The sequence below is a fragment of the Sinocyclocheilus rhinocerous genome, unplaced genomic scaffold (assembly GCF_001515625.1).
Source record: "Sinocyclocheilus rhinocerous isolate Xijiao unplaced genomic scaffold, SAMN03320098_v1.1 scaffold1639, whole genome shotgun sequence".
Lineage (NCBI taxonomy): Eukaryota > Metazoa > Chordata > Actinopteri > Cypriniformes > Cyprinidae > Sinocyclocheilus > Sinocyclocheilus rhinocerous.
In genome coordinates, this window is record NW_015632472.1 from 149,905 (window position 1) to 162,787 (window position 12,883).

The 12,883-nt window shown below is 40.0% G+C and overlaps 1 protein-coding gene across 1 annotated transcript in view; it reads left to right on the forward strand.

The window, feature by feature from the left end:
* Positions 1 to 4,134, forward strand: part of LOC107742524 (adhesion G protein-coupled receptor L1-like) — a 13,292-nt gene extending 9,158 nt beyond the window's left edge. The window contains exons 9-15 of the mRNA XM_016555527.1: positions 751 to 873; positions 1,132 to 1,337; positions 1,957 to 2,130; positions 2,216 to 2,425; positions 2,982 to 3,202; positions 3,284 to 3,350; positions 4,039 to 4,134. Coding sequence (XP_016411013.1) covers positions 751 to 873; positions 1,132 to 1,337; positions 1,957 to 2,130; positions 2,216 to 2,425; positions 2,982 to 3,202; positions 3,284 to 3,350; positions 4,039 to 4,134 — 1,097 coding nt within the window. The remainder of the gene's footprint in view (positions 1 to 750; positions 874 to 1,131; positions 1,338 to 1,956; positions 2,131 to 2,215; positions 2,426 to 2,981; positions 3,203 to 3,283; positions 3,351 to 4,038) is intronic.
* The last annotated feature ends 8,749 nt before the right edge of the window (positions 4,135 to 12,883 follow it).

A 12,883-nucleotide genomic window follows, 5' to 3' on the forward strand; every position in this document is an offset into this window, starting at 1 on the left:
CCAGACACAGGAACAGTTTCTTCCCTCAGGCAATCCATCTCATGAACACTTGACAATAAACGTGGAACACACAACACTACTATACATTCATTTATTTAACACATACTTTTTTACATTTCAAATTTGCACATATCATACCTGTGCATCCATAATTGTCTATATTATATATTGTGTTTTTGTTATTTTGTACATTGTCTTTTTTGTATATTTGTATATTTTTCTTTTATTATCGATGTCCTGTCTTGTCACTGTCATTCTGTTGCACTGTGGAGCTTCTGTCACTAAAACAAATTCCTCGTATGTGTAAACATACCTGGCAATAAAGCTCATTCTGATTCTGATTCTAATGACTTTGTTTACATAACACCTCAGTGGGATTTTTTTTTTATAAATAAATGATTCAATATTTAAATGTACAAAATAATTTACAAACTGAACAAAATCGAATTATGAAATTGCGTTAACTTCATCAAATCAATTTTATATAACACTTTACAATATTTTTACAGCATTTATTAGTTTTGGTTAATCTTGATTTCCATATATGCTAATACATTTTCCAAGTTGTATAAATTAACATTTGTGTATTATGAACAAACACCAATTAAATACTATGGTTTTAACATGCGCAACTGATGTCAACAATAATGTTACCCTTGTTGTTAAATGTTTCCAAATTTGGATGTTTTTTTGGATGTGTTAGATTTTATGCATGTTTGTTTTTAAAGAGCAAACGTGTGTGTGTTTCAGATCTGGAGGTGTATGTGCTCAACACAGAGATGGAGCTAAAGGATCTGTCCTTCCCGAACTCGTATGACAGCGACAGCACCATCTACGTGTCGGCATCCACCATCAAACAGTACAGCCGCAATGGTCAGTCTCTCTCTCTCCATCTGTCTGTCTCAGATGCTCACACTCTTCACAAGGTTTCTCCACGCAACACGCATCCAGGCCGGTTCTCCCGACGTTGCCATGGCAACAGTCACCATGGTCACCGGCTCCTGTGGCCGTTGCCGTGGTGACGTGTGTGTGTGTGATGATGCGGGTTATTTCGAGAGCTGTGTGGGATCGATCGCAGCCGAGCGAGTCGTGTAGATCTGACACGTGACCGTGTGTGTGTGTGTCCATCAGGTCAGGTGAAGGTGGTTTTCACGCTCTATAAGAACCTGGGCTCGTTCCTCTCCACTCAAAACGCCACGCTGAAGACGGACGGCAAGCAGAAGTCAGGAGGACAGAGTCTGGCTGTCAACTCCCACATCATCTCTGCCTCCATGAACAAAGAGTCCAGCCGAGTGTTTCTGACCAAACCCGTCGAGTTCACGCTGAGACACCTGCAGGTGCAAACACACACTGCAACCACTGCAACACACACATTCACACTCACACTCACACACACACACACATCATTTGCTGATATTAGAAATCATGATAGAAATAATCAGAAATGTTTCTTGAGCAGCAAATCAGCATATTAGAATGATTTCTGAAGATCATGTGACACTGAAGACTGCAGTAAGAATGCTGAAAATTCAGCTTTGATCACAGAAATAAATAAAAGTTTAACAGATATTCACATAGAAAACAGCTGTTTTAAATTGTAATAATATTTCACAATTTTTTCTGTATTTTTAATCAAAAGAATACAGCCTTGGTGAGCAGAAGACACTTTAAAAAACATTACAAAAAAAATTCCTACCAAACCCAAATTATACCTTACATTAGAAAAAAAAACAAGTTTAATTTTATATCGCATAAGTAACTAGAAATGTGTTTAATTGGTTAGAATGTTTTAATAAGAAAAGAAAAATAAATAATTTTATATAATAATTATTCAAAACAAATGACTAAATTAAAAAAAGATGTTTTCTCAAGTGCTCTCAGGCATTTAAGAAACATAAACACACTCTTATAAACTGTAAATGGCTCACGGGCGTCTGTGTGGTTGTGTTTTGACAGCTGGAGAATCACTTCAATCCCAACTGTTCGTTCTGGAATTACTCTGAGCGCTCGATGATGGGTCAGTGGTCATCGCATGGCTGCAGACGTCTGCACAGCAACAACACGCACACCACCTGCGCCTGCTCGCATCTCACCAACTTCGCCGTGCTCATGAACCACCAGCAGCCCGCCGTGAGTCTCAAACACTCACACACGCGTTTAACCCTTCACACGCAGCGCCTCAGTCATTTACGCTCTGTTGTTCTCTCGGTGCCAGTATCCCGGCGGCGTTCAGGGTCTTATCCTGTTCGTCATCACGTGGGTGGGGATGGTGATCTCTCTGGTGTGTCTGGCTCTGTGTATCTCCACCTTCTGCTGCCTGCGAGGCCTTCAGAGTGACCGCACCACCATCCACAAGAACCTGTGCCTCACGCTCTTCATCTCACAGCTCCTCTTCCTCATCGGCATGGACAAGACACACTATACAGTGAGTTCATGAGGGCCAGACTGCATCAGAGTTAACCAGACCACATTAGACTAAACCAGACCACGCCAGACTGCATCAGAGTTAACCAGACCACATTAGACACATCAGACCTAACAAGACTTTATCAGACTAAACCAAACCTCATCAGACCATCCTGATCACATCAGAGTAAACCAGGCTACATCAGACCACATTAGACACATCAGACCTAACAAGACTTTATCAGACTAAACCAAACCTCATCAGACCATCCTGATCACATCAGAGTAAACCAGGCTACATCAGACCACATTAGACTAAACTGGACACGCATCAGACCAAACAGGACTTTATCAGACTAAACCAAACCTTACCAGACCAAACAGTCAACCTAAATCAGATCACATCAGAGTAAACCAGGCTACATCAGACTGAATTAGATGAAACATCATCAGACCTAACAAGACTTTATCAGACTAAACCAGACCACCTCAGCAGTGAAGTGCTCATGCGTCAGGTGTGTGTGTGTGTGTGTGTGTGTGTGTGCGCGTGCGTGTGTATGTGTGTGTGTGTGCAGGTGGTGTGTCCGGTTCTGGCCGGTCTGCTGCACTTCTTCCTGCTGTCTGTGTTCTGCTGGCTCTGCATGGAGACGGTGCAGCTGTATGTGCTGATGGTGGAGGTGTTTGAAAGCGAGACGTCTCGTCGTAAGTACTACTACCTCTCCGCGTACGGCTTCCCCACGCTGGTGGTGGCCATTTCCACAGCCATCGACTACAGGAGCTACGGAGGGCCCAAAGCGTGAGTGTGTTTCCGTCTGCAGGACTCATAGGAGGGATAGGTGTGTTTGTGTGTGTGTCATTTCTCTCTTGTTTTGTGTAGTTGCTGGTTGAGGGTTGATAACTACTTCATCTGGACGTTTATTGGCCCCGCCTCCCTCGTTATTCTGGTAAGATTCATTTACTTATTTATTTATAACATATTTACAACATATTTGAAATATTTACACCTTTGTATGTAGATGGACCTTATAAATGTGCCGTCTCTTTTAGTATGTATGTGTGTATATATATATATATATATATATATATATATATGGTGAATATCTTGACCAATTATTTGACCAGACTAACAAGTCTAACAAACCTTAAGACATATTCAAACATGTATGCACATGTAAAGAGCTTATAAAATTGCAATTTTTATATCGTTTTTAAAAATGTATTAATTTACTTATTCAAATTTATTTTTTAGATTTAAAACCATTTTTTTAATAAAAATAATTATTTATTTATTTATAAGTGTATGCAGATGAACTGTTATATACTGGTAAAAAAATGTATAACCTGAATGCACTGTAAGTCGCTTTGGATAAAAGCGCCTGCTAAATGCATAAAATATTAATTAATTAATTATTAAATTATATATGTACGAGCAGAACACATTCTGAGTACTATTGCATATCTCACAATGCAGTGTGCTCAACTAGACCCTCGATTCCCAGCAAGAATGTTTGGACTAAAATGACTAAAAATGCCAAATAACTTTATTTGTGAGGGGATAAATGAACACTTGCTATCTTGTGAGTGTTTTCTGCTCTCTTAAGAGCCGTCTGACCTTTGAGCTCTTGTGTTTAGCTGAACCTGGCAGTGCTGGTCATCACCATCCACCGCATGCTGCGCCACTCCACCGTCCTGAAGCCAGACTCCAGCCGATTCGACAACATCAAGTGAGAATGCAGGGGTCAGGGGTCACACGGGGTTTGTCCTGTAGCCTCGGCATACTATTTACATGAAATCTGTTGCTGTGAGTGACGGATTGCTGTTGATTTCCTGCTGTCTGACACCGAGTCGAGTTTCCTGTGCTCAGCTTGTGGAGTCGCTTCTCATGCAGAGCGTTTCATATCATCACAATTATTGCAAACTTGCATAGTGTTTCTTATTTCTGCAGGTGTTATAGCAGAAACTCAACTGATTTAAGTGAATACTAAATGCACAGATAATATTTACAGATTATTGACAAAAAACATAAAATAATAATAATAATAAAAACTGTGAAATCCTGATGGACTGGACATTTTTGAAGATATCTGTTTAGAGGAATGTTACTTTCATGCACTCAAACTGACCAAAAAAAAAAAAGACCAAACTGTTTAAGATGTATTTATTGTTTAAATTGCCTGTTTGTTTGTTTGTTTGTTTATTTATTTATTTTACAAAATCAGGTTTTACACAAATGCAGATGACACTTTTATTTTAGCCTTATTTAGAATTAGCTTTTGTTTTTATTTTTTTAGATTATATTTGTTTTTAGATTTTTCGCTTTCTTTTTAGTTAAAGTTTTATTAATTTAATTGTGCTTTACGTTTTTTATTAGTTTTTTTAAACATGCATTTAGTTTTTATTCATTTTTATGTTTCATGTTTTAGTTGTAGTTCTTTTCATCTAATCAGCATTTCATTAGTTTCAGTTTTTTTTAAGCGCGTCTATTTAGCTTTTATTCATTTGTATTTGTTTTAGCTGTAGTAATTTAATTTAACAGGTGATTTTATTAGCTTTTGTTTTAAAAAAAAAATGATTTAGTTTTTATTATTTTTATTTTAGTTTCACGTGTAGTAATTTTATCTTAATAGGCATTTTTATTAGTTTTTTTTAACATGTCTGTTTAGTTTTTATTAATTTCTTTTACAGTTTTAGTTGTAGTAATTTCATGAAAATTAGACATGTTGCCTTAGCAACTAACTAAAATGAGTTTTTGTAATCTGCTTTATTTCTGTCAGTGTTAAGTGTATGCAGTTTACAAATGTTTTTCAGTGTTTTTAGTCTTAGTTTGGTAACGGTGTGTGTGTGTGTGTGTTGAGGTGCTGGACGCTCAGCTCTATCACGCTGCTGTTACTGGTGTCTCTGACGTGGATCTTTGGCCTCCTGTTCATGAACGATAACGGCGTGGTGATGGCGTACCTCTTCACCTCCTTCAACGCCCTGCACGGCATGTTAATCTTCCTGCTGCACTGCGCGCTGCAGAAGAAGGTGTGTGGCTGTTTGCGTGTTTCCTCACGCGTGTTTGTCCTCCTGACCTGCTTTCATACGCAGTGCTGTGTGCAACAGGTGCAGAAAGAATACAGCAAATGCTTGCGTCAGTCGCCCTGCTGTGGCCACGCCTCCTCCACCGGTTCCCACGGTTCCCTCAAGAGCTCCGCCCACCGAGGCAACAATCGCTACTATGGCGGCAGCCAATCACGACACGCGCCAGCACAAAGACAGGTAACGCACATGCGGGTGTCTGTCCGAAATATCAGCCTTACAGGAATTTGCACACCTGTGGTTTAAATCTCACCCGTGTGTGTGTGTGTGTGTGTGTCTGTGTGTGTGTGTGTGTGTTCAGAGCCGTATCAGGAGAATGTGGAACGACACTGTTCGACGGCAGACAGAATCGTCCTTCATGGCAGCTGAGATCAACAACACACCCACACTCACCCGAGGTGAAATAAACGCCCATCCAGCGTGAAACGCCCCTCGCTAATCATCATTTCAGTTCCTGTGGTTTCTCACCCGTGTGTGTGTGTGTGTGTGTGTCTGTGTGTGTGTGTGTGTTCAGAGCCGTATCAGGAGGATGTGGAACGACACTGTTCGACGGCAGACAGAATCGTCCTTCATGGCAGCTGAGATCAACAACACACCCACACTCACCCGAGGTGAAATAAACGCCCATCCAGCGTGAAACGCCCCTCGCTAATCATCATTTCAGTTTAATTAGTTATATAGAAAAATCTACATTTTGCTTTTTTAAAAATTTAAAATATTACTAAAAAATAAAGAATTTTTAAAAATGTATAAAATGTTTTGAAATCATTTTCTGTGTATACATATTTAATAGATTTTAATACATGTATTATACGCAGAAAAATATTCTAAAATGTCTACTTTATTTAAAAAATAAAAATATTATTAGTAATAAAGTTAATAAGAAAAATTGTTAGTAATGATCAAGAATAAAAATGTTCTAATAGTAAAGTATATACAAATATAAATAAAAACCTTTGATTTAAAAAAAATGTGAAAATATGACCATTTATTTTAAAACTAAAAAAAATAGAATGAAAAAAAAAAAAACAAATTATAAAATAATATGAATAAAAGTAAATTGTAAATATTGAAATATGGATACATTTTCCAGATTCAGCCCAAAAGGCTTATTTCATTTATTGCTCAGAGGTCACAAAAATATTTGCAAAAAGGTGCAAAAGTGCAGAACATTTTCTGATGTGATCGCACATATAAGATTAAAACAAGTGGTCACATGTACTTCCACTAATGTGATTTATCTGTAATCTTGTCGGTGTATTAAACAATATGTGGGTAAGACAAATTTAAAATTTGTATATATTTAATAAATAATTATAACAAAAAGTATTAGTAATAAAAAAGTATATAAAATATATATATTAAAAAACACTTAATCCTCTGTCAGGATACATTGTTGCTTTCTTTTATATGGACATTTCATATAAATTTTTTTTCCCACAAAGTACACAATTTTTTTTTTAGTTTTGTTAGAATGTTTTCCCTGAAATTCACACCCTAAGAGCACCATTTTCCGAGAGCGACTCATATCAACTCACACAGCTGTAATGTATCCCTGCACCTCTGTAAGGATCGTGCTGTTTCTCCTCAGGCACTATGGGTAATCACCTCCTAGCCAATCTAATGCTACAGACCCGCTCTGGCTCCTCCCCTTACAACACCCTATTGGCTGAAACATTCAACCCCCCCTCACCAGCAGTTTTCAACGCCACTGGTCAGTGTGTGTGATAAAAAGCACTGTTTTGTGTGTTTTAGATGTGTGTATCTGTATTCACTTGTTTTTCCCGTGTTTCTCCTCTCTTCTGTCGTGCTCTCTCTGTTCTGTCTCTTTATGAATTGATTTACAGGCACGTTCAGAAACTCAAGTATGGACACGTGTTCTCACTCTCCGTCTGTCTGTGTTTCTTTCATTTCCATGCTGCTCCTTCATTTTCACCTCCCTGCTGTGTCTACTCAGTTATTCAAATCAAGCATGACATTAAACATAAATGCTAATGTCTCATTTATGCAGTATCACATTTATGTCACAATGACTGGATCAGACATCAGATTTTCCAATGCTTAAGATGTCCGTTTCTACAGAACTGGATTAATAACATGAATAAAAGGGACATCTGGGGGCTATTAAATAAAGTTAGCAGAACTGGGGGACTCTGTCCAGTGTTGGGTTTGGAATGACACGCGGGTGCGCAAATGATGACAAATCGTTAATTTTAAAGTTATTCCCATTTACTGTGAGCAAACTGGCAAGAGACATGACAGACTCTGTGTTTTTGTGGAAAGAGTGAATTTTCATGTTCATCACATGCATGAGAGAACGTAAAAGCCAAAAGCATCACTATATGCACACATTCATGCATATGCAGCGCCTGAAACCACTCGCTCACTCAGAATCAATTACATATCAATGCCACATTCACTAAAAAGTGTCACCTTCTGAAAAAAAAAATGGCCTTGAAATCCAGTTTGGCTTTTTAAACTGAAACATTTCCAGATGTTCAAACTACAAGCATTTAATTCAGCTGCTGTTTAATTGCGCATTTCTCTCTCTGTACTGTAGAGGGCACACTATCGCGCAGCCGTGAGTCGTGTGGGCTGGAGGGAGTCCGGCTCAACGGAAATTACAACAACAGCTACTCGCTTCACGGAGGGAGTTCGGATCTGCTGGGGGGCGTTCCTGTGGGATCCGGGGGCGTGTCCGGAGAAGTCAGCCCCGCCCTTTTGACGCCTAGAGGGGCGGAGTCTGCTGGTGGTTTGAGGCGGAACCTTTCCGACGCGGCGGCATTGGAGAAGATGATCATATCCGAGCTGGTTCAGAGCAACCTGCGGCCTTCCACCGATCGCTACGGCAATGGACCGAATTCCACGATGCACCGGCAGGACTACGCCACGTCAACAAGTCACCGAGAGCCTCCGCAACGGACCTTGCCCCGCCCACCCGCAGGACGAGGAGGAGCTGCTGTACAAAGCGCTGGAAAAGCCACGCCTTCCGGACAAGCCCCGCCTACCCGATAAACCCCGCCTGCCGGATAAGCCCCGCCTCCTGGAACACGCCCAGTCTGTGTTCTACCAGAGCGAGGAGGACTCGGAGAGCTTCTCAGCCGAAATCACGGACGGCGTGGGTGGGTCCGGACCAGACTCCGCCTCCCTGTACGCGCGGGATCGTGATTCATCTTATCCCGACAGCAGTCCCGAGGCGCTGGGGGCGGAGCCACACCCCACCCTCCCGCCGGACGAGCTGTACTTCAGCGCAGGACGCCAAGCGCACATCTCGGCCTTTTACCAGCCTCCGCCTCGCAGGACCAACGACGAGGCTCGGCCGGGACTGCAGCCCTCGCAGGGGGAAGGCGACGGACAGATGCAACTGGTGACGAGTCTGTGACTAGGGCGCTGGTGACCAGGACACGTAGATCTGGAGGAGGACAATGAGGGTGGACGTCTTCAACATCACCATCATCATCATCGCAATTAGCGTCTGGGCGAATCTCATGCGTCTGGTTTGTAGGTCACCCCAAAATCTCAAGTAGGACTTGATCGGAGTTCTGATTTCACTTGTTTTTGTAGTGAAATATGAGCCGGACGTGTTTCCGTGAGATTCTCGCATTAGTATGAAGCTACTTTCAGTGTATCATGTGTCCTGGGATCTCCCAGAAGGAGCGGTGCGCTGAAAGCCTTGGGAGATACCTTTTGAGATGATGATGATGGTGATGATGGCAATGCTGGCTTCCTCCTCCACGTCTCTGTCTCCTGGTCACCCGAACACCCACCCTGCTCATCTCACTGCCATCCAAGCACATCTGTTTGTCCTTTCTGAGAAGAAATCTTCTTATCGGGTAGTTTTTCCTCCATTCGTCCATCCTCTATCTCTTCCCCGCTGAGAAAACCAGTTTAAACCATCCTGAGGTGGATATCTGGTCTCCTGGCCTGGCCCAACTGGTCCGTTTTGCTGGTTTTGGGTGGGAGACCATCTGAAAACCACCTTAGGCTGGTTGAAGCTGGTTTTCCAGTGGGATTTCTTTCATTCAGGGTGGTGTGGTGTATGAGTGTCAGACCTTTATCAGAATGTGATAACACTTACACCAGAGACCGCAGCTCTTATACATGCCAAAAAAAGAAAAAAATCACACATTTACACTCTTGGGGAGCAGCTACTGTCGGGATCACGCTCTCACCATCATAGAGGTCAAAGGTTAAGAGTCACGGGTTCAACATGTCAAGCAAATCAACTAGACTGTTGTTTTTGAGCAGCGTGGTGGATAAAAGAACAAAAACGAGCTTTTGTGCCACCTGTCTGGACGCAACCCAATCATCTGCTTTGGTGTTCAAAACACTGACCAACCATGTTGTTGGGTTTGGAGAACGCTGACTCAATGCTCCGCCCCCTTCCTGTGTTTAAGTAGGTTGATCGAGGACGTGACGTTTAACGGCGGGCTTTTAACAGCAACTTCCTGTAAATAAGAACTGAGAGACATAACGTCTCTGGACATGCTTCTCTTTCACTTACGAGTTTATGGTTGAAAAAAGTCTTAAAGAATATGTAGATTAACTGATGACACTGTCTCCTCTTTCGGTCTTTTTCTCACTCTGTCTCTTTCGGTCTTTCTCTCTCTCTGAGAGTGGTTCATGTAAAAAGATAAGAAATGTTTTTTAATCAAAATAAAACAGACAAAAGCAAACAGATGTTGTGCAAACTTTTCCTCAGCTAATCTGCCTAAATGTCTCATTCAAGATCTCTGATGAGCACTGTGTTGACCAGGAGGTCAAGGTTCAGCTGGTGAACAGGTAGACAGCATCTTGAGCATCTACAATGAAGCATTACATTTTGCAGCCCTTCTAATGTTTGGCTGCAAAGGTAGTGTTAAAATTTGGCTTAAGAAAAGTATTTTTTTTTTTAAAAACAGTCCCAATTATAGATGCCTAATGTGATTCAGCCTTACATAGCTGGTAACCAATCAGATTTTAGGACAAGATTTAGTTACGCTGAGCAGGGATGTGATTTTTCCATATTTATATTGATTTCTGTATTTTCCGACTTTTTATATAGATTTCTGTATTTTCCGACCTAAAGTATGAATTGCGTAAATCCAAGGAAAATCAAATTTGTTATCAGAACTGTGTATAACTCTGTTTTGTTCAACAGAAATGTTGGAAGCTAAGAAATTAAGACATGAATATTAGTAGTCAGATTACTGTTGTTCTATAAAATTATTATTAAATACTATTTTTTATTTTCCAGTGCAATACTATTAATGATTTAATTTGATAATTTAAATAAAATTAAAATTTAATTCTTATAATAATATAAACATTTTAATAAAAAATAACAATAATAATTATGATGATGATGATTATATAGTCATATCAAACAGGGAAGAACAGGTTTCTTTCTTTGTTTAGTCATAGCTGATCACATGCCTGGTTAGGTACCCAGTGCTGCATTATCATCAGCAGCAACATTTGTTATCAGTTGGGGTTGGTGTTTTAACGCTGAGGTGAAGTGTGTGTGTACAGGTTATATATCCTGGTGGGGACTTAAACCTGAATACACACAGACTCATGGGGTCCCCACGGGTAAGCAAGCTAATAATTCACACAGAATGAAGTTTTTTGAAAATCTAAAAATGCAGAAAGTTTCCTGTGAGGGGTAGGTTTAGGTGTAGGGTTGGTGTAGGGCAATAGAATATACAGTCTGTACAGTATAAAAACCATTACGCCTATGGAGAGTCCCCACAAGGATAGCAAACCAGACGTGTGTGTGTGTGTGTGTGTATGTGTGAGTGAGTGTGTGTGTGTGTGTATGTGTGTTATCTCTTTCAGGTTCCTGAATGGCTCTGAATTCAGAGCTTGAGTTTTGTTCAAGTTTTGTTACATATTTTAAGTCATTTTCCCCCAGGAATGATCAATTAAATCAGAATGTAAACCACAGAGACACTGAGGATGATGGCATCTATGAAAGTGTCAGAAAACATGATAAACACAATAAAGACCACAGCATTTGGTTTGGTTTGGAGCATTTAGAGAAGACAAATTTCTCAATCTCACAAAAGACTTTTTTTGTTTTGTTTTTTTTTGGTTAAAGTACTTCAAACAAGATATTAAGACTTTTCATCTTTATTAGTGTGTATTTTGTCACACTCCCATTTTGTTCTTGTTTTTGCATGTGTTAAAGCTTAAAACAACTGAAAGAATTTACTAGTGCAATAAAACAAAACATGCTAGTGTTAAACAATCTATGGCAAACAGACTTAAAAAAAATGGGCTAAGCACTGAGCTTTTAATAGTCTTAACCACAAATTACTGATAAGGAATTTATCAAATACACAACTTAAAAAGCCATTGCAGAAAAACATCAACTACAGAATTATCAAAATATGTTTTTGGCAGAATTTGGAAGTTTGATTTAGAGTTGTATACTTTCAGATGTGAGTGAGTGGTAAGTTTCTAAATCTCAAGCAAACTTACAATGGACCAAATGCTAATTAATTATGGTTAATCATGACACACGTAAAAGAACAGACTCATTGTGAGTCCGGTAGCCTCTGCTGGTAAATGTTGTAACTACACTACCTTTTTTGATTAAATATTTTTTTTCCCCAGGCAACATATAATTCACAAATATTTCATTATATTGCAGTGTATTTTAAACGGCTTTAAAAGTTACCCATCGGGTTAAAGCGTGAGCTTTCCCTTTAATAGGGCAAATTCCAAACAGAAGTGAGCATCCCTATGCCCTACTCCCTTCGAAGGCAGAGCCCTTGAAGTGTGTTCTTTGAAGGGTGTAGGGCATATGTCTCAAATAAGCGTTTGGAACTCCCTTGGAGAAGGGAATGACTGACCAAATGTTACCTTGACAATGCTGCGCGAGCGTGCAGCAAATAATAATAATTATTTTATTCAAATATTGTCTAATTTTGTCGTATTTACTATTAAACTTTTTCAAACTAAACTTGCTTACACTACCGTCTTAAATCATATCTCTATCACTGACGAAAATTATTTTGTATTCCGTTAAAATAAAGACAAATTTAATTAGCCTATTCTACTTACGTTTATATGTGACGTCGAAATCAACCCCAACTTTGCTTTAAAATGCATCGCAAGATCTCCTAACCGAAGATCACATGATCACAAACGGAAATCACTTCCGTGAAGTGACCGTCGCGTGTTCCCTTCGCTAACGGACTTCTGGAAGGGCCTTCGTGAAGGAATTCAGTTGTTCACTTTCGTTTGGAACGTCCCTACAAATGGCGTCCCCTTCCCGAAGTGCCCTCGAAGGGCGCAAAAAAGCCGTCTGGAATTCGCCCATAGTATCCACATTTTTCTTCAACGCGGAAATAAGCCTATGGTCAAAACTTCTGGTTCATTAGCCACTATCTATAACGAGAAGAATAACAACATG